The sequence below is a fragment of the Cryptomeria japonica genome, chromosome 2 (assembly GCF_030272615.1).
Source record: "Cryptomeria japonica chromosome 2, Sugi_1.0, whole genome shotgun sequence".
NCBI lineage: Eukaryota > Viridiplantae > Streptophyta > Pinopsida > Cupressales > Cupressaceae > Cryptomeria > Cryptomeria japonica.
In genome coordinates this window covers 318,830,497-318,852,079 of record NC_081406.1, presented here as the reverse complement: position 1 = coordinate 318,852,079, position 21,583 = coordinate 318,830,497, and the positions used below count along the sequence as shown (strand labels likewise).

At 35.9% G+C, this 21,583-nt stretch overlaps 1 protein-coding gene across 2 annotated transcripts in view; it reads left to right on the top strand.

Annotated features, from left to right (window-relative positions):
- The window catches only part of LOC131027215 (fumarate hydratase 1, mitochondrial), a 62,422-nt gene that overhangs the window by 3,820 nt on the left and 37,019 nt on the right, over window positions 1–21,583 (top strand). For both annotated transcript variants that reach the window (XM_057957221.2, XM_057957220.2), the window contains exons 3-4: window positions 13,621–13,738; window positions 15,745–15,894. In XM_057957221.2, coding sequence (XP_057813204.1) covers window positions 13,621–13,738; window positions 15,745–15,894 — 268 coding nt within the window. The remainder of the gene's footprint in view (window positions 1–13,620; window positions 13,739–15,744; window positions 15,895–21,583) is intronic.

Here is a 21,583-nt window from a genome sequence, read left to right as displayed (position 1 = left end):
ATGAAGATAAGATATGCTAAAGTGGGAGCACAAACATGAGGTGTAAATTCGACTGGTGACAATTTATGATGCTACACCAATCTACAAAATCCTCTACATAGTTTGTAGGTGTAAATTCGACTGGTGACAATTTATGATGCTACACCAATCTACAAAATCCTCTACATAGTTTGAAACCAAATATCCAACTAGCTTGAAATCTGTTACCTTGGTGTAATGAAGCCCAAAAATTTGAGTTCCCTTTAGATATCTAAGAATTGTCTTTGCTGCAAACAAGTGACTTTCTCTCGGCTTTTGCATGAATCTAGAGAGAACACCAAAAACAATTGAAACCTCTGGTATAATTGTTGTTGCATAGATCAGACTTCCAATGAGTTGTCTCTACTTAGTCACATCTTCCAACTTTGCAATGTCATTTGAAGTCAATTTTAGATTGTGTTCTATGGGTGTGTTGAGTGGTTTTTTAGTTTGCCATTCCAAATTTGCTTAAACTTTCTCCAATATACTTTTGTTGTGTAATGAAAGTATACTTGGATTTTTGAATCACATCAATAATCAAATAGTAATGAAAATGACATAGATTTTTCATTTCAAAACCTTTTATTAGTTTTGCTTTGATTTTTGTAGTATATTTTTCATTATTTTCTATTACAAATAGATCGTCCACATATGCAATGTTTTGCTGATTGTCTTGAAAAAAAGAGTTGCATCATCAAATTCACAATGCTTCAAGTTTGTGCTCAATTGGTGCTTGATGAGCTTTTCATACAAGACCCATGGGGCTTGTTTCAAACCATACAACAATTTTACCAACTTACACATTTTGTGTTCTTGACCTTCAACTACAAACCTTATAGCTGAGTCATGTAAATTGCTTCTTTGCGCCCACTGTTCATAAAATATAGTTTTCATGTCCATGTTTAATTGCAGACTGTTTGGGGTATATTTTGGTGGCGATACCAATTCTTGCAAGGTTTGTACTAAAATCTGGAATGATCAACAACAATGATTGATCTGATTCTTATTGACTTTTTTGCCGGCCATACCAATATTCTAGCTACCAATACTTCCTTTAGTAGGTCATTCCTTCCCTAATTAGGCCATTTTCACCAAACAAAGCCGTATAGTTTTCTTGCAGCCAATAATTATCAATCTATAGTTGGGTTCCCACTCATTTTCTAGAGTTATCAATTTATTTTCAGTATTTAGAGCATTGTTTCAGTTATTTGAATTTTATAGAATAATCATTTGAAGCACGATTTACTTTAATGAATCAAATATTGTAATAATTAGATGATTTATCACCAGCAGTCTGATTTGTAAATTATTGAGGATCCCGACGGTTCATTGTTGGTTTTGTGCTCTTATTGTTAGAAATCTTAGTCTATTATCTGTCAATTTGGCATGTATCGAAATTATATGATATAGTCAGCCATTTTGGTAGATGCATTTTTACTTGTTATTTGCCAATTTGACATATTAGAATATGCATATCACTATCTATCATTTTGGAATTGATCTTTTCTCCAAGTGTGATTTTTAATGTAATTTGGTTGGCTAGCTGCCAATATCTTGCTGGTTATTTTTCTTTGTCTTTATTCTAGTTTCTATATGCTCTCACCTTGCCCACATTGGGAGTTGAGTGATCAAAAGAGTTGGGATTTGAGTTGATTGTAAACATTTTTAGTGGATTTGAGTTAAGTCTTGCTATGGACATTATAGTGGTATCAGAGTTTGCGGTCTATGCGGAGTTATATTTCATTATTTCATATGCATCCTAGTGATAGAGCGGATACATTTCATATGCATCCTAGTGATAGAGCAAATAGATATTATCCGGGGAAAATCAGACAGAGATTCCAATTTCATAAGAATATAGAAATATAGTTTCTATTTTCAAGATTTAGGGTAAATGAGACTAATATGATAGAAAGAGAGAAGAGTTGCGAGGGAAGATGATTCAATAGAGGCCTGGCACAATAGGCTTGTGTATGGGCAAGAGCGCCTTGCAAAATAAAATATCAATGAAGCTAGGAGCTTCATATCTATGCAATGCCATGAATGGTGATATTTTGATTGACATATGATAAGAAGTATTACAACAATACTCCAATATGAAGTCATTTTATCCAAGCCTTTTGTTGCTCTGAAACATGATTCCTTAGATACTGTAAAATAATTGGATAATTTATTCAACGATATACAACCATCATGTAAATTGAGGGTGAACGAAGTCAACCATGTGAAGGCACGAAAAATGAGATAGAAGCAGCTGATAAAAATCTGAATAGAAACAACTACACATAGAATCTAAAACCTTGAAACGGAATTCGAGGCATGAATCCCAATGTGCGAATTTCGAGGTTTGTTGAAAAACCCAGAAATTAAAATTTCTTGCAAATCTGAAACCTGTAATTTTTCTGAATAAATCAGAAAAATAATAGTCTGCAGAAAAAAGTATTGATTTTAAAAAAAAAATCACTAAAAAATAAATTTCCTGTAGAAAAAAAATCTGATTTTTCTGGTAAAAAATCTGCAAAACCCTAATGTCTGTAAAAGAATAGAAAAGATTATCCACAGGAAAAAAAACTTAGATTTTTTTTTAATATCATAAAAAAAATAGGGCAATGATAGTAGACAAAATTTGAGGAAACTAGAAATCGCCACCCTAGCTGGAAAACCCTAGTGCGAGATAAATTTGCATAAAATTGCGGGCACAGGCACAAAAAAATTCGCAGGGCTGAGAGCAGATCGAAGATCGCAGAAATCACACAGGAAAAAAAAAAGTCGTCTGGAAGTCGTGCCTAATACAAATTGACTCCACAAAAAAATCTGCCCAAAAATCCTTCAAAAACCTGCACGAAAATCTGCAGAAAAATCCACAAACCCTGCGATTTTTCCTTGACCACGAACCCTGATAGAATGCCCTAAAAAAACACCTAGAAAAGAGACTTAAAAAAATCTCTTTAAAAAACTTTCGAATTTTTTTAATTTTCATGCTTTGATACCATGAAAAATAATTGGATAATGTATTCAACGATATACAACGGTATATAAAGAGTTTACAAGACGATGTTCTATAAAAAGAACAAATCGTTTAAGTGATAAACTAAAAAGCTAAAAAGCTTAAAATACTAAATAAAGCTTAAAAAGCTAAATATAAAAAGCTAACTATGTGTCTTTAATAAAGAAGCAATTGTTTCACTTAACGAGCTAAAAAACTAAAAAGCTAAATGACCATTAATAAAAGAACTAAATATAACTAATTAAAATATAATTAAATATTACAATAGATACCCTTCTACCCACTTGTTGACTATCTCAATTTTCCCATCTATTTGTGGGTGATAGCAAGTACTGAGAGTGAGCTTTGTTCCAGTCAATGTGATCAAAACTTAGGAACCTATTGTCCCTATCACTAATAATGTTCTTGGCAAACCATGTAATCTAAAGGCTTTTTGAAGAATTAATTCACAACTAGTGAAGCTCAAAGGTAGAAGAAATAGCAAAGAAGTGTGCAAACTTAAACAATCCATTAACAACATATATGCATTCTTCACTTTACCTTACTGTTGTGACGTATTCACACATCGCCCCATTACAAATGGGGACCCCTACTTTTTTGCTTTCTAGGATTGGTCCTCTTAGCTTAGTTCTAGGTTAGTGTTGAGTCTTTCACTGTGAACCTTTGCATTGAAGAGGTATAGTGGGTCAAGTGGTCAGAAGTTGATCAAGTTTGTCTCACTGCCCGTGGGTGCCCAGGCCCGATCACTCTCATTTCCATTCCTCGCCTTCGCCATCACCATTCCACCCTTTCATCCTTTCGTCTCTCTGTTCATTCCATAACCCTCCATCTTGATGGCTTTCCACTTCCCCTTTCCTACCATCACCATTTCACCCTACCCTTTCCACTTCCATATCCCTTACCTTCTATCTCTCTTTATCTTTTATCACCTTCACCTAACATACTCATCTACTACCCTTCACCTACATTTAGTCCTACCACTACACCCCTTAACCTCCATCTTACACCCTCACCTCCCTTCACTAACTTCCTTTCCACCTTACCCCTACCCCTATTCTATCCTAACATCTCCCTTCCCCTCATACCTTCTATCTCACACTCCCTTTAGCCTACCATCCACACTAACTTACTTTTCCCCTTTATTCCCCTAAAATCACCTATTCTAACCCACATCCCATAAGTCTCACTTCCTTTTTTTCCCTAAGCTTACCTCTACCCCTACCCCTAACCTTCTTACCCATCTATCCCACCTTCCTTCACCTAGTCTAAACCTCATCCCATTATAACCTACACCCCTCTACCCTTTCATTACCCCCTCATACCTCCCATTACATTTTACTCCCTAACCTTCCCTAACTCCATCCACTACCTCTTATACCTCCTAACGCGACGCCTCTCCAACTTCCATCATTTATATCCCTTATGTCCCCCTTTCCTCCAACATCCCATTTCCCCTCTTTCTCCACGTAGCAGCTTCCCTTACCACTGCCCTCACATTCCTCGAACCACCCTTTTTGGGCCCCACTTTAAACTCAAAATGGAGAATTGAATTAACTTTTTATTAAAGACCTCTCATCACCCTTTTGGGCCCCACTTTCAACTCAAAATGGAGAATTGAATTAACTTTTTATTAAAGACTCTTGTTGGGACCCACCAACCACTGGTTTGGGGAATTTAAATGTTTTTTTTTTGTCTTTCATATTAAACGGGCCCCACCACCACCAGAATTTTTGGAATGAAAGAAAAGTTCATTTTTTTTAATAGAAATTTTAAAAAGGGAGAGCATCCACCTCACTCTACTCTTCCACCTTATTCCCCCGTGGCACTTCTTTACAACATCACCCCATCCTCTTTGTTGTTACACCTTTCATCCCTCCACTAAGATTCAACGATAAAAAATATAAAGCAATTCACTTCAAAGTTGATTCAAAACTTCTAGGTTTGTACCTACAGATCCATCTTGAAGGGAGATATTAATCACTGATTGGCTCCAAAGGAGAGAAGATTTTCAAGCAAAAATGAGGTGAATTATAAGGGATAAGCTGTGAAAGAAGAGATTCAAGCAGGCTGGTTCCTAATCACGGAAAAATTTATCAGATCTTCAGGAAGAGATCAGGCCTCATTCACTCTTGGTTTAAATGCAATTTCCGGTGGATTAATTTCTCTGAGTTTAGACCACAATCAGATCTAAGTATTATTTCATACTCAGAAATATGATTAATGTACATGATAATTAATTCAAGTTTTGTGTCTTTGCAGGTATGGTTGTAAACAAATAATGGAGCACGAGGAATATAGGATGATGATAAACCAAGAATGGGGAATCCTCCACATAAGGGAAGAGATCTGATCTGTGCATCTCCACATGAAGAATGCACTCAGATAGAATTAATCCTGCAAATACAGAAAGTCCTAAAATCAGACCAAAGCTTATGAAAATCCGGCCTGATTCAATTGTGCAAGCAAGTGAATTTGATTGATCAATCATCTGCTACAAAAGAACCTTTGATGGCCGATTCAGTGAAGGAGGTTTTGACAACGAAAGATGAAGTTTTGACTGATGTAATGACCGATTTGCCTTAGGGATTAAAATTTGATGAACTTAGTTTCTAAATCTGGATGAAGCTTTGGAAAGCAAATGGATTTCAAAGGTCTTCTTGAGGTTAATCTGATATGGATGACTAAGACTTAGGATTTGAGTTGATGGAATGATTTTCGTCAAGTGAAATAACTGTCCAGTATTCCCAATTTGAAGCGAAATCCCTGCTAAGGTCTTCTTTGAAAGGTTGATTTGATATTTTTCACATTGGAGTGACAGAGACTTGTTTGAACTAGTTATTGATCATGAACAATGAGGAATTTGAGCTAGGGCATCAAATTCGCTCTTGACCCTTCCAAAGGTACAGGAGCGAGTTTTCTTAGAACACCTTCTTGCTCCTTACTTGGATCCAAACTCACGCTTTCAAGGCTTGATTGAAGGAAATTTGAGTTATGTGTGCCTTTAGAAGTGAATTCAAACCAAGTTGAATGATGAAGTCTGGAGAATTTGAACAATATTGTCAATTTTGCTCCTGACCCTTCCAAAGTTACAGGAGCGAATTTTTCTTAGAGCCCTCCATTGCTTCTAAGTTGGACCAAAATCCTTGCTCCTATGGCGTGATTGAAGAGGAAATGATGTATGCATGCCTTGAAATTGAATTGAAACAAGTTTGAATGGCAAAACATGAGGAATCTGAGCCAAGAAGCAAAATTTTGCTCCTGACCCTTCCAAAGGTACAGGGGCGAAATCCTTGAAAGGACCTAATTTCTCACTCAAGCAATTGAACGGATCTTATTAGGGAACAAACCGACTTGATCATGATGGAAGAAGGATTCAAAAGCTAAGTTCAAGGTGAAGTATTGAGGGATGGTGAAGGAATTGAATCAAAAGAAGAATTTCGCTCATGTCCCTCTCTAAGGGTCCAGAGCGAAATCTCTTGGAAGGACCTCCTATCTCACCTAAAGCACCAAGAGGATCTTGTTTTAAGCAAAGTTGGGAGTAGATTGACTTGAGCACGATGAGAAGAGAATTTGAAAAATCAAGTCTAAGGCAAAGTGATAGGAATGAAGCGTGAATTGAGTGAAGAGGAAGAAATTCGCTCATGTACCTTCCAAAGGTACAGGAGCGAAATCTCTTGAAGAAGAATGTTGTCTTAATCAAGATATCAAGACAAGCCTTCTTGAAGGTAATTTAAGTCTTTGTTGCAGCATGAGCCTTCTAATGATAATGAAAATTGAGTATGTGAGTGAGAAAACTAAGATTAGCCCTTAGTTCGTTCAGGTACCTTCCAAAGGTACAGGAGCGAAATGCATTGAGGATGAGTAATATGCTAATGATAGTGTGTTGTAAGTCTTCTTCATGGTGGTTTCAAGTGTTCAAGCATCCTAAACTTCATGCAGATTGTGAGAACTAAGCTTGCCTTCATCAAATATTGATGAAAATTTGACTCATATCCTATCTCGCTCATGTCCATCTCTAAGGTACCAAGGCGAAATTCTATTAAAGGCAATTGCATTATGGAAAAAAACTGAAAAGATCAAGAGAAGACTAAGTGCAAGTCAACCTAGAAACATTTGATGCATTAATAAACCAATCTCACTTTGGCGGCAAAAGCAAATTCGAAATTTTTTAAGAGAAGTCGGCCAGCTAAAGGGAAATAAAATTTATTTATTCATCCAAACAAAGTCGGCTTTCATCAAAGAAGTGCATTCTCCCATAAAGGCGCCTATATAAGGGAGGTTGATTCTTAAATTATTCATCATTCATTTCAAACATTCTTCTTCAAAGAGCGAAATCCTTCAGCATTTAAGAAGCAAATTCCAGATTTGTCAACAATCTTCACAAGCCGAATTCGACAAGAGCGAATTTGAGGAGCAACTGAATTCATCAAGGTGAATTTCAAAAGCAGATTTCATTAGACAGATTGGTGATCGAGGAGTCAAATTTCAGGTCTTATAGAGATTAGTCACTTTAAGGCGCAGAGTACATCCTAACAACAGCAAAATTCAATAAAGGAAGGACTGAATTCATCATAGCAAGAGCAAATTTGCTCAAGAAAAGGACAATCTACCCTAAACCTGCACCTATCAGACCTGCAAATCACATAAAATCAGAGATTGTATAAGCTATATATCATGTGTTTGATGTTCATTTGTTTGTTTTGCAGCAAGAAAAGAAAGAAATCAGAAAGACCAGGTTGGAGGAAGATCGGAACGAAGATCTCAAGAAGAATATTTCAACATCAAGGTCAAAGGAAGACCTCTTCAAGAGGATCACATAGGCAAACACAAGAGAGTCAAGGAAGGGTACATCGTTCATCAAGTATATCAAGGACGATGGAGGATCGACAAAAGTCATCACAAAGGAAGTACCAGACAAGGTGGCATCCCAGTCACTGTTCCTCCAGTCAGATAGGTCCACATCAGCATGTCCAGATTCAATGTACCTGACTTATCAGTGATGACACAAACTTCGAGGCACCTACCCCCGTTTCCTATTGGTTCTCATGCATTGAATGTAATTTTCTCATTGGCTAAAAGGTTTTGTTGTAACAAACCCTAATCAGGGTTTTCATCTTGTAATCCTAGCCATTCATTCTAAATCAATCTGAGCCATTGAAATGTAAAGAGCTCCCTATATGAAGCCTTGGCTCTTCATTTGTAAAGGTTAATAGTTAGAGAATAGTTAGTCAGGAGTTAGAAGGTGAATAGTTAGAAATAGTGAATAAGTCAGTTAATAGTATAGCAATTAGAGTAGAATAGAAAGAGAAGGCAAAGATTGTTGCCAAGATGTTGTTGTAAAAGGCTTGTAAAACTTCATTGAAGAAATGGTGAAATCTATGGGTCGATTCAACAATTTCCATGGTCTTTATACTTCTCAGTTTTGATTTCATGTTATTAGATAAGTGGAAGAAATGTGTTTGATTGATGGTGAAATTTGTATATCCATACTACTAGCAGTTTGTTGATTGCAGACTTGCCTTGTGTAGTCAACTAGAATCATTCAGCTTAAGTTTAACTTCAATTGTCGCTTCTTCATTGATATGCATCAGCCTGATGGTGTCTATGCCTGTAGCGATGATCTGAACATCATAAAGCTTTCCTCCGAAGATCGCACTAACCTTGTGGAGATGGTCCTGGGATGTCAAGACAAGACTTAGTTAGAATTTCATCAAAGATCATTCATTGCTCCTACATTCTTAGTGTCAGAATTAGATCCTTCCCTCGCCATCATCCTTTTTTCCTTTTTTCAAAAATCTAGGCTAGTGAAATCCTGTGTTCCAGCAATATTCAAAGCAAATCAGACGTTTAGTCATCAAGTGTAAGTCCCCTTGTGATTCCAGCAAAATCACATCATACCACAGAGAGCTTATCCACACGTAGAGATCCTGCATAACAGAACCTTGGAGTTACTCCGACTGATCCTTTAGCGAGATCTTCAGCAGTCGGGAACTTTGTTCAAGAGAGGATAAGATACTTCGGTATTTTATTCTGTGTTTGGTCGTGTACAAAATACACATCAACACTTACACAACCAGGCGTGAAGTCCATAGAAATACTTTCCCATTTTCATTCAGGAATAGGCAGGGGTTGCAACAAACTAGTAGGGAAAATATGCTCATTTTTGTTTTGTGGACACACCTCACATTCTCTAATATGCTTAAGGATATCATCTTTAAGCCTTTTCCATGAAAACCTCTTTCTAGTTTGGCTATATGTCTTGAAATATCCTTGGTGACTAGCCAAGGGAGTATTATGAAAAGTTTTCAAAACCTTCTCTTTTACCTTAGATTTAGGTGCCAAATTTTTTTTCCCCTTATATAGGATCAGCTCATTTGCAAGGTATTTGTAATGTCCCCTGATTAGTTATACTTTAAATTAACCTAAATTTTCCCAAAACTAAAATAGGTAATTAAGTTTATGGGAGTACCTTTGTATGCTGTTTTCCTGCAACACAAAATTAGAGAACACATACGAAGTAATACTTATAAATTGAAACATATACAAATGAATTAGATTGAGTGATACAATTCTTTAATGTATTAATTGCCATCAGTATTATATTTGTTAAATAAAATTAGATTGTAGGGTAGTTGCCATTCTTTATTATCCAATTCTTAGTGCACTAGGGTAGGCTAGCTGGTTAGGGTGTCCAAGAGACCCTCCACTCTAGGCCCAAGAGCAAATGCTACATCCCTCTTGGCTCCATGTGGCAGGTGTTAAGCATCCATCATGGAGTGACGTACCCAGTGAGGTGTCCTATCGCCGTTCCCCCTCATCACAACCACCTCCTCTCTTAAGCCCAAGAGCAGATGCTTGATCCCTCTTGGCTCCATGTGGCAAGGGTTAGGCATCCACTATGGAGTGGCATACCTAAGAGAGGGTCCCACGTACATTAAGCAATGAGTTTGCAATTTATAAGTCTTGTAGGGTTACAAGTTCCCTTAGTTTAACATTATTATACCATCATATTGATCATAATAGATCACACAGTATGAGTCAGAAATGAGCAGATTGGAGAATACATGCAGCTAATGATCATAACAACGATCTGCTCTCAATAATAGTATGCAGAGAATATTATCAGAAATATGCACAGAACCTCATACCAGAATATAGTCTTATCTTAACAATAGTTGCAGATTCGATCTCTTTATTATGTTCACCTCTTCCAGCACTGTCCAATGCCTTTTCTTTGAGTGGTTGTTATGCTGTATATAAACCCTCGATTTGCATGGAAAGTTATGTCTTTCCAAACAGTTACTATCATTGCAAAGGTGGCGACTCCTCATATCATGTCTTTTGCCTTAACTAATTAATCTACTGCTGATTATTGCACCTGATCAAGGATTATTAATAATACTTGTTAATGTAAACACAATTCTTATCGTTTCATTAATCCATTTGCTAACATGCTAATGCTGCATTGACGCATAATAAGATCTCTGCCTGGATTGGTATCTCTGCTCTGCAATAATTAAATGCGCCTTTATAGTGCTTGTTGTTTTTAGATCATCCTATGCATCAGCCTTATATATGACTTTGTTTGAGTATGGAGACAGTCTATAACTTCATAACAGTTCAGATCTGATCTGATCGATGGTGATGTTACTGGATGATTTGATTCCTTTCCTTTATATCTCTCAATGTGAGGGAGAGGTCACACTTCTTCAGCATGTATGCCCTTTGGCAAGAGACACACTCTTTCACCATTAGCACTCTTTAAAAGAGTGCAACTCTTCATTATTTCTGCCCTTTGAAAGGGACACAACCTTTCACAATCAGATCTGCACTTCTTATTTAAGTCAGTTCTGCACTTCTGATTCCCCAATTAATCCCCTCTCAAATGAGGCTCTCTTCTCCCTTTTATACCTCATATTTGGGAGAGTCACAACTTATCATTTCATGCCTTTTGTCAATTCATTAACTTAATTAAATTTTTAATTTTATTTAATTATATTCTTTTATATTTTCATTTTAATTTTATTTTTTATTTTTTTAAATTTTAATTTTATTATTAATATTTACCATTAAATTCTATTTCAAAGTGGGGACACTACAGTATCATCCAAATTATTAGTAGAAAATTGATTTTTAACATATTTTGCAAGAATTCATTCCTCCAATCTGTTGTATTCCTATCATAGATGTCAAATGTGGCCTTCCTTTGACAAAGCATTAGCCACTAAATTCATCCCCTCGACATGGTCTACGTCAAAATTGTAAGCTTACAACCTACTTACCCACTTTTGTTGCCTTTCATTAAGATCTTTTTGGCTAAGAAAATACTTTAAACCATTGTGATCAATCTTAACAACAAATTTTCCTCCAACCAAGTATTGTCTAAACTTAGCGAAAGTGTACATGATGACTAACATTTCCTTGTCATAGATGGAGTAGCTCCTCTCCTCTCCCATCAACTTTCTGTTCTCGAAGGCAATTGGATGCTTATTCTTTATAACATAGCACCAATTTCTTCTCCTTGGAATGGCCAAAACAGGACAAGGTCTCATGACTTTCTTGAGCTGATCAAAAGTTTGCTGTGTTCGTGGAGACAATGTTAATGCCCCCTTTTCGGTCAATCAGTGAGTGGGACAGCCAATTGTGAAAAATCCTTCACAAACCTTCTATAGAAGTTGCTTTTTGGCTGACTGTAAGTCTTCTAGAATGGCTTTTTGTGTGGGGAGCTCTTCTTATGAAACTTATTCTTAGGAAGAGTAGATTTGAGAGCTACAACCTGCTTGATTGCCTCTTGTAGAGATGTAGGCCCAAAGGTTTGGAAATGGCTATCCAGGCAGATAAACCGCACCTTTGCATAAAGGAGGTGTTAAAAAAATTCTAAGTCCGCCCTTGGTAACTTTTGCGTTTTAAATTGCTGGATAGATGCTGCCCAAAGGTTTTGACCAAACCCTTTAGTGTCTCCGTCAATCGTTGTGTCAACAACATAACCAATCTTCTTATTGTGACATCTGGGACCATAACAAGAAGTTTTTGGAAATTAGTAATGTAGTTTTCAAGAGTGCCATGTTGCTTGAGTTGGGCCAACTCATGAAAATGTACTCAGTTTGGTACTCAGCATAGTGTGCAGTGATCTCATCAAGTATTGGCACTTCTGCCTCTAGATTATGAATTTTTTTTCTTCTAATAAAGGTAGGCTGAAATGGCCTAAGTGTAGAACCTATAGTGGCTCTAGTGGACTGATTTATATTTTTTGTATGTTAATTGATTACTTCCATTACCATTCTATTGTCTTGGTATGCTCATATTTTGGTCCATCTTGGTATTCAACTGTGCCATCATGTCCATCATCACATAAAATTTTCTTTCAGCCCTATCATCAAGATTATCACCAACTTAAATCTCTTTGCCTCTATCTTATTTATTCAACACTCTTCTGAAACACCCTTTGGGATCTGATTTTCAATACTATCCTTAGGAAATGGGTTTTGAAGGAACTGAAATTGTTTTCTGAACTTCTTTGGTAGTATCCGTTTTCTTTGTTACTAGGATGCATGAGATAACAAAGACTACATTACATGATAGCTCTAAAAATTATGAGTTGGCAAGATCACTAGCTCAGACATCACTGTAACAAACCACTCTATACATAGTTTTTAACTTTCACAATATGGAAATGTATAAGTATATGCAATGCCTCCACACCGTCTAATCACTTAGATCCTGGGGTGGGCAAGGTGAGAGCATACAATGCTAAATCCATACTACTAACTATAATATATGCAACAGAATTAAGGGCAAGAAGTTGACCAGATTATGCAAGCAGCAGAGCTGATCTAATGAATATCTCTTTGGCGGATTGTGTACATGCAAAGCAAGCCATTGACAAAATTTCTAAAAGCTTGACTCGGACCAAAATGGTCGATAATGCTAGCATCGTTCAATGCCAAAACAGGCTGAATGATATGCTATAATGATTGGTGGTAAACCATCCAATTCTACAATATGAAATGCATACAAATGATTGGTGGTAAACCATCCAGTGGCAGAAGTCTGTTTTCTTCAGTTGCAGCATGTGCTATTTCATGTAATTGAATCTCAGAGATCAGATTCCCATTGGCCTAAGAGAACCATTTCATTTATGTTTTGTTCTATACTTTAATCACTCAATTGCATCAAATTGGAGTCAATTGTTATACAATAAGATCTTGTAATCAAGTTAACTCATCAGAGGTTGAAGGATACATTTGGAAGCTCTATGTTTTAACATGAGTCTTTCTGTTTGTAAAAGATTCTCTAAGTGGGTGGAAGATAGTAGTTTTGAAAGTATGAGAAGTACCTTTGCCATGGCTGGGTTAAAGTGAGTGCAAGTAAGGGTGACTTATGTGATAAATTTAACCTCAATAATGCATTTTGTTTAAAAGATGCTCTCTAGCTAATATGCTTGTGGTAATTATTGCTTTTTGTCTGCAGTGAGTAAGGTAGTTTATGTATATCTTGGTAATCTCTTTGAATTCTATGTGTAATTTTTTTTATTTTCTCTTTAATATAACCAATGATTGGTGGGAGCTTATATCTGCCTCCATGGGATTTGACAGATTATGGGGTGCACAGACTCAAAGGTCGCTGCAGAACTTTGACATTGGTGGAGAGCGTGAGCAGATGCCGGAACCAATCGTACGATCATTTGGTGTTCTTAAAAAATGTGCTGCTAAGGTGTACTGGCTGTTTCCTTCTTTTCCAAACCTCCTAGTGTTTATGAGTATAGCATGAATTTGGGAAGCATGTTATTTAGATTTCTTGATTGATCTAGTTTTGATGCATGTGGGTTTGGTTTTGTCCACTTGACTTTTGACATGAGTACCTACAAGTTAACTCCATCTTGTTGATGAAGACAACAAAAATGTTTGGTTTGTGCAGTCAGATTCTTTAGTTTAACACATGTAGATTCTACTTGCTGATAACTGCATGGTTCTTATGGGCACAGATAGCTTGTTCTTGTATTGGGTTTGTGTTTCTATGCATAAATCCAAGCAAAAATATATATTAAATATTTAGCATAAAATTATTGAGAAGCAGAAATAGAACAATAATATGCTGCCTATAGAAGCATATAAAAAGAGTGCTAGCAATGACTTGATAGAAATAATTTTTTAACTCAGTGCAAGAGTTACTAATCATAATTTTTCATAATCTCCTTTCATCTACATCTCTTCAAAACAGAATCAAAAGTATCACCTATAGTTAACATACAATTTGATTAATTATTTTATAATAAGATATTAATTAGCAATCAAAATAGAAAAGGCTGAGTTTGCTGCTTGCACTACGTCATAGTTGCCTGCCTCATTTCTGTTTTTAATAAAATCAGAGATAATGTTGAGCAGGATTTGTGAAATTGAAACACAAATAAATACACCATACCCCATACTCGTAAGATTAACATTGATTATTTATATTGTGTGCCATATAAGTTGCCTAGTTATATACTTAGCATTGCATAATTCAAACAATATATTGCAAAAATCTCATGGCATTTCAGCTTTACTATCTGATAGCATGAGTTGAAATAGGACAAATTTAGTCTTCGGATTTAAGTCATTTCCTCTTGATGGAGGAGCTTCCACACCTTTCCCTGCATTGTGGGATGAATTTATTCTACCAAGGACGTGTTTTCTTCACTACTAAAATTGTCAATTTTGTAGTAACAAAATTTCAAGATATTCTATAAAGAATTGAAAATACTTATGGGGCATTGCAGATAAAATAGCAAGATGTGATTTGGGTCATGAGCTGAAAAATAATGACAGCATTCTAAAGAATCTAAACAACCACCCTAATCTGCTCAGGGAAAAATGATCCATAGGGATAATGAAAATTTTAATTGAAGATGAAATGGATCCAAAATCTAGACAGAAGATAGAATAAAAAGCAGAAGTGTCCAAGACAATACTGTCCAGGACAGTTCTGCTGCCAAGATAGTGTCCCCCAACTGTGTAACTCTGAAATCGAAATGAACAGATGTTTCATCTCCCAGCACATGCAGGAACTTTTATAGGGCACAGGAGAACATTCCAGCATCCACAGTTCCATAAAAGGAGGTGGAAAGCATGTGTTTAGGACATGGGAGGGTAAGCAAAGTTGTACCAAGCAAAGGGGGAATTCAACTGTTCATATGTTATACCCTTAGTATTCATCTTCCTAAGGGTAGTAAGGTTAAGCAATTGCTACATCATAATTTATTGGCAATTACGAGTCATTGAGTATCAATTCATATACAATGTTGTTAAATGTCTTCATTAATTTTTAGTTACTTACAAGCGAAATACACAACAGCCAAATTTTCTGTGTACAGTTTGGCAAAACAAGAACACTTGTTTGCCACTGCGGAAGAGCTGGTAGAAGAGGCAATTCAAAAAATCATTCTGAACTAAAAAAAGGGAGTACTATGTATGAGATACATGTCTGAAAAGTCTTACCATATATCAACTCCTATAATACTAAATTTAGGATTAACATATCCAATCATTTCACCAGTAGAAAAATTCTGCATTGGTCTGCTTGTTTCCATTATATTTAAAGTTGCCTGTTTCATTTAGTGCATAATTATCGAGTTTTCCTTATATATTGTTTTGAAATCTCAGTAATAGATCCAAGAAGAGCTATCTAAGTTTGTAGATACTACCTTTTCTTCTCCATGTGCTTACAGTTTTTTTATGCAGGTCAATATGGAGTATGGTCTTGACCCAACTATTGGCAAAGCAATAATGCAAGCTTCTCAAGAAGTTGCTGAAGGAAAACTGAACAGTCATTTCCCTTTGGTCATTTGGCAGACTGGCAGTGGGACTCAGAGTAACATGAATGCTAATGAGGTCAGTATACAAGTGCAAGTGAGACTGGAATTTAAGGGTTTGGAACATGATTGGTTTTCTTTGGATTTTGGAGGGAATAGTATTCATTTCTTAGTTTTTTTGGGGCATATAAGAAGGTTTACTTATTAATTTATTTGAGTTGAAAATTGAATCTACTTATATTAGCACTAAGTATTTCATTTTGTAAACCATCACACCAAGAGAATATAAAGTCTTGTAAATCATTTTCTCCAAACGAAGCATATAAGGATATTAAATTATCTAGGATTGAATTTCGTGAGTTGGGAGAAAACCAATTACACCGCCTGAAAACATAATTGGGCCATGTGTACACATTTACGAGCCTTCGGTCAATAACCCTGAAAAGTGTTCTGCAACAACAAAAAGCAATCACTCAATACCCATTGTTAAGGGGCTTATGCGTGGCGACGTCTTAGCACCAATATATTTGACTTTTTGGTATCACCTCAAGAATTATCATTATTATAATATATTAGAATATAATAATGCTATATAAAGTGTGTTCACACTTTAGTGTATCTAGGTAATTGGGTGTAGGCTATTAAATACAGTAGTGGTAGTTATTGCAGCTCTTAATGAGCCTATTGTACTGTTTTTTACTATGGTAGTTGTACCATTTAATAGTACTTTTCTAATTCTATATAACTCTACTCTTTGTGGAAAAAGCCATTCTAGCCATTTTCTCTCATCTTATTTCTTTGCATTTACTAACATTTGTAATTTTGTATAAGATCTCTAGGTTAGTGTTTTGAGTTAGGGTTCAGGGTTTTGTCATGTCCCCTCCTTGATCGTTTCATTTAAGATATATATAAACAATTATTATTATTAATTAATATAATAATTACCAACAAATGATTATTTGAAGTTTAATTATTAAATATTATTATTTAATTAATATTTAATACTAATATATTTGAAATATTCAAATAGAAAAAATAAATAAATTGTTGAGACATGGACCAGCTAGGACTCGATCTTAGGACCTTCCATATGTTGTTGGAGTGCTCTACCACTGAGCTATTGGCCCCTCTTGGACCAATCCATCGTCGGTCTAGGTGTGGCTTATTTCCAATACCAACACCCCCCCCTAAGCCACACCTCTTGTGTGCTTGAGACATGGACCAGCTAGGACTCGAACCTAGGACCTTCCGTACGCTGCTGGAGTGCTCTACCACTGAGCTATTGGCCCCTCTTGGACCAGTCCATCGTCGGTCTGGGTGTGGCTTATTTCCAACACCAACATAAATTAATATTATATTGTAAACATATATTATAAATTATAAACATGATTACAAATCCATACGCATGAGTTGAGAGTCAATATTAATACTTCCAAATGTTACTAAGTATGATTATGAGTTTGCTTAGTTTTTAAGTTCAACGATTGAAAAAAGCAGCAACTTCACTAACATAGACAATGCGATTAGCATGAAGGAACAACTTCCTTGATAACACTGGTGACCTATGTCACAAGGTTTGAGTTTGACAACAATAAAATTCAGATGAAGTTCGGCTAGGTCAAAAAATTCGAAAAAAAAAAAGTCATTAAATTCGCCTTATATAATTTTTTTTTTTTTAAATAAATAATAAATCCATAAAAATAATATTATCTTTTGAATACAAATAATAACTATATCAAATTTAATATACTAAATAATACATATATTATAGTTTAATATATTTAATAAAAAAAATTAAATAACAACTCTACATTATTTAAAACATAAAATAAAGAGATTAAATTTTATTAAAAAAACCAATATTTAAAATAAAAACAAGTCTTAGAAATTAAATCTAAATATTTAAAATTAAAAGAGAAGCCGACCCTTCTCCAAACGTAAATCATAAAAAGCTGTGCTATTTCTATAATCGGTGACCCTATTTCTGTATTCTAATTTTTTTCTCAAGCTTTTGGCCATTTGGAGTATAAGGTTTCGCTCCCGTTTTTCGACATTGAAAAACACTGAATGAAACTTTATCCCGTTCAGCGGTGGATATGCTTATTCACGCTGTTTGATATTGGAAAGCGTTAAAAAATCTTTCGCAGGTGAACACGGTCACGTTGCTCAACATGAAAAACCCTAAAGAAATGTTTTTATAAATATATTTTATTAAACAAAAACTATGTCCTTAACTTGAACGAACACAGAGCGAATTTTAACGAATTTTTACTCACGTTTTGGAGTTCGCCGAATTTCGAACTCCATGGCTGAAATTCGGCGAACCCTGTGACATAGCTGGTGACTACTTATAATGGGCAGCGATACAATCAAAGGAATGACAATAATATGTAACCGCTTAGAGAAGCAACGGTTAATATGCAGCAATCCGTGTAGAACATCCGATTTTTATGGTAATGACAGCAAACAACTAATATGCTGATTATTCATGAGGCCGATTCTATTAAAGTGGCAATTCATCATTAATTTGGTTAGACACAGCGATTAAAAGAGAGTGAGAAGATAAGTATAATATAGAGGTGTGAAATTGATAAGACATCAGCGATCACATATTAAATGACAACAAGCAACACCTAAAACAAGGACATTGGTTAGTAGAAATCAACGATTTGGGATAGCAGTGATTAGAAAGGAAAGGGTGCAATTACTGGAGATGTATAATAATCATCAAGGGGTGCGATTAAGTTGTGAAGCTGATTTGTTTAAATGAAGAGGAGTTTTACAAAAAGATGTCTCTTCCCCACAGGGAGTAACCATTCAATTCTACAAGGTATTTAATATAAATAGAATTAGATTACTAGGGGGGCTACGACACGAACAAAATATCAGTGGAAGTCAGAGACTAATAAAATACTAAGTCATATCGATGATGATTGGATCAATATCCAAAGTAATGCAAACACAGAATGTTAACTAATGATTACATCCACTAATCGATGGAAAACTATATCAAGAAGCTAGTAAATATAGAATTGCACTCAGAAAAAGGGACTGGGTTGCATCATTAGTAGCCGAATCTGTAACAGCAGTTGGATATACTATATGTACTTATGACTAGTGCCTGTTAATATTATGTGAGGTCTGCATTCCATTAGCGAATACACTCACAATCTAACCTGCCTCCAAGAGGGGATGTTACAGGTTTGATTGTGCAAAGAAAGTTGGGAAGATGTTGTGATCATAAGGTTGGCTAGGGCACAGATATGGGCAGAAAATCAGTCAAAATTGTGTAGCAGGAAAATAAAAAATAATTCCATTTTCACACCGAAAATCACAGGTCATGGGCTGGGAATCGGTTTTAGATTTTTTATGGATGCAAAAATATATTTGCATGACTGAAAACAGTGTGAAATTGTAGGCAAAATATGAGCAAAATTCCAAAGATTGTGCAGTGCCAAAGACAGTATGGGTGTCTCAAAATTGCTTCCAGGGCATGGAAAAAAGGCAATTTTAATAGTCGAGTAAAGGTCTTAACTGGTATAAATTTTCTGAGTGATTTTTAGGCAGATTTAGAGCAGAAAAAATGGCATAACAGGTTATCAAAAATCAGGAAGTTTAATATTATGCAGCCACAACTAGAGCAGAAACTCTAGGTTTTTTTCTGTTTTTATTGATCGGTAAGGGGTACTTTTTAAGGTGCCGAATAATGCTTTTGACTGGAGCTATGAACCAGTGACGCCACATTTTTTAGGGACCTCATCCTCAGAGATGTTTGGCAATTCCATCCTTATATCTCCTTTGCCAACCTAATATTCCATGCTTGCTATGCGCAGGTGGCTCCTTATCTCTTTGTCTCGCATTGGCATTGCCTCGTTATCTCTCCATCTTGTACTAGCGCTGCCTCCTTATCTCTCCGATGCATGCATCGCCTCCTTATCTCTCCATCACACTCTAACCTCACCACCTTATCTCTTCGTCGCATGCTTTACCTCCTCATCTCTCCGCTGTGTGCTTCACCTTATCTCTCCGTTATGCCTGCATAGCTCGCGGGTCAACCTTGACAAGGCCGACAAACACCTCCTCCATCGAGTAGTGTGAACATCTCTCCTGAGTATGCACAAAGCCTCCTTTGACCGTCCTTCATCCTACGGGGTTTCAAACCCAAGACCACCCTCTCAACAGGGCTCACGACATCCATTGCGCTGCAGGGTCATCCCTCTTCTAGGCATTTTTTATTATTTAAAATTCTCTTTTTTTAGAAAAAATAATTACAGATTTGGGTTTATGAATTTTAGTTTGGTAGTTGTCTTCAAGTTTCATAGGACCTGCAAAATGATGCCAAAATCTATAGAGCAGGGTTTCAAAACATTTGGGTTTTTTCAGATTTATAAGGGTTTGGAAAATTCTAGGATGATATTTAAAAATTGTCGAGAAAGTTTTCTAGGCCAAATTTAAAGGGGTTGTTAGAGTTTTCCATCCTTATAAATAGAAATTGGGATTTTTCTTTTAGATAATTGCCATTATTCAAATTTAGGGTTGTTGGAGGCACAAATACTCATCAGAAAAAAATATAATATGTGGAGTCTCAAAAGATTCATGATCCCAGAGTATAGGATTTCTAATGGAATTATCCTAGGGATTGAACCATGATTGCAACCAACCTAGATGAAGTTGACAAATGTCACCCAAAAGCTTTAGTATTGCCCAAGTTGTCTGTGTCTGATGATTTAATGTCCAAAGATCAGAAACTCACATCTGCACTTACACTATGGGACTATCTCAAAAAGAGGTATCAAGTCTCCATGAAAAGTCAGGTCGTGTATTTGAAGAATTTGCAATTTTTGTACAAAATCGCATAAAGGTGGGTTATTATCGAAACATCTCTTAAAAATAAAGCATCTAAGTGATTATCGTATTGTTGTCAACAAAGCAATAGACGATGGGGACATGGGTGCATTGACCATTAACAACTTGCCACTCGCCTATTGGTAAAAGCCAGACTTTGACCTTTGACAAGGTTAGTTCAATCTTGTTGCAGAAGGAATGATGACAAGAGTTCTCATAGTGCAAACCATAGTTCTCATCTTTCATCGTCACAACCACGAGGAAAAGTATAGAGCTTCTATTGCTAAACAGTTTGGGCGTGTGAAGAATGGTTGCTAGAAATGATACAATGATCTATCCTACATGAAGCAATATAATGAAGCTAATGTGGTAGATACTATAGAGGAAGACCAGAATGAGGAGTTTGTACTGATGGCTCTTTCACAAAATGCAATAAGTAGTTGTTAGTTCTTTGATTTAAGCGTGCCTAGGCACTTCACTTGTTGAAAGGATTGTATCTTAGGTTTATTGTTGATGACGGTCGCAAGGATTTTGTTTCACTTGGTGATGGCAAGTCCTATATAGTTAAAGGAATTGCACAAAACAATGACATCAAACTTTTGGCATGGAATGTTCGGTATGTTTTAGGATTGAACAAAAACTTACTCTCAATAAGCTAGATTACAAAAAACCCTAATTGTGGGAGAGAGTGCATTGTTTGTGATGTAAATTAGGGTAAAGTAATTGTTCGAGGCATTAGGTCAATCAATGTGTACAAAATCTTGTACAAACTTATTGATCTTGTTTTGCAAGCTACACTAGAGGAACCATGGTTGAATCATAAATCTAAGGAGGTCAAAACAAAAAGCCAATATGATGGAACCATTACCAAATATCTCTCCTAGTTCATGGGATGTTCCGATGTGCTGGATTTTGGGCGGTAC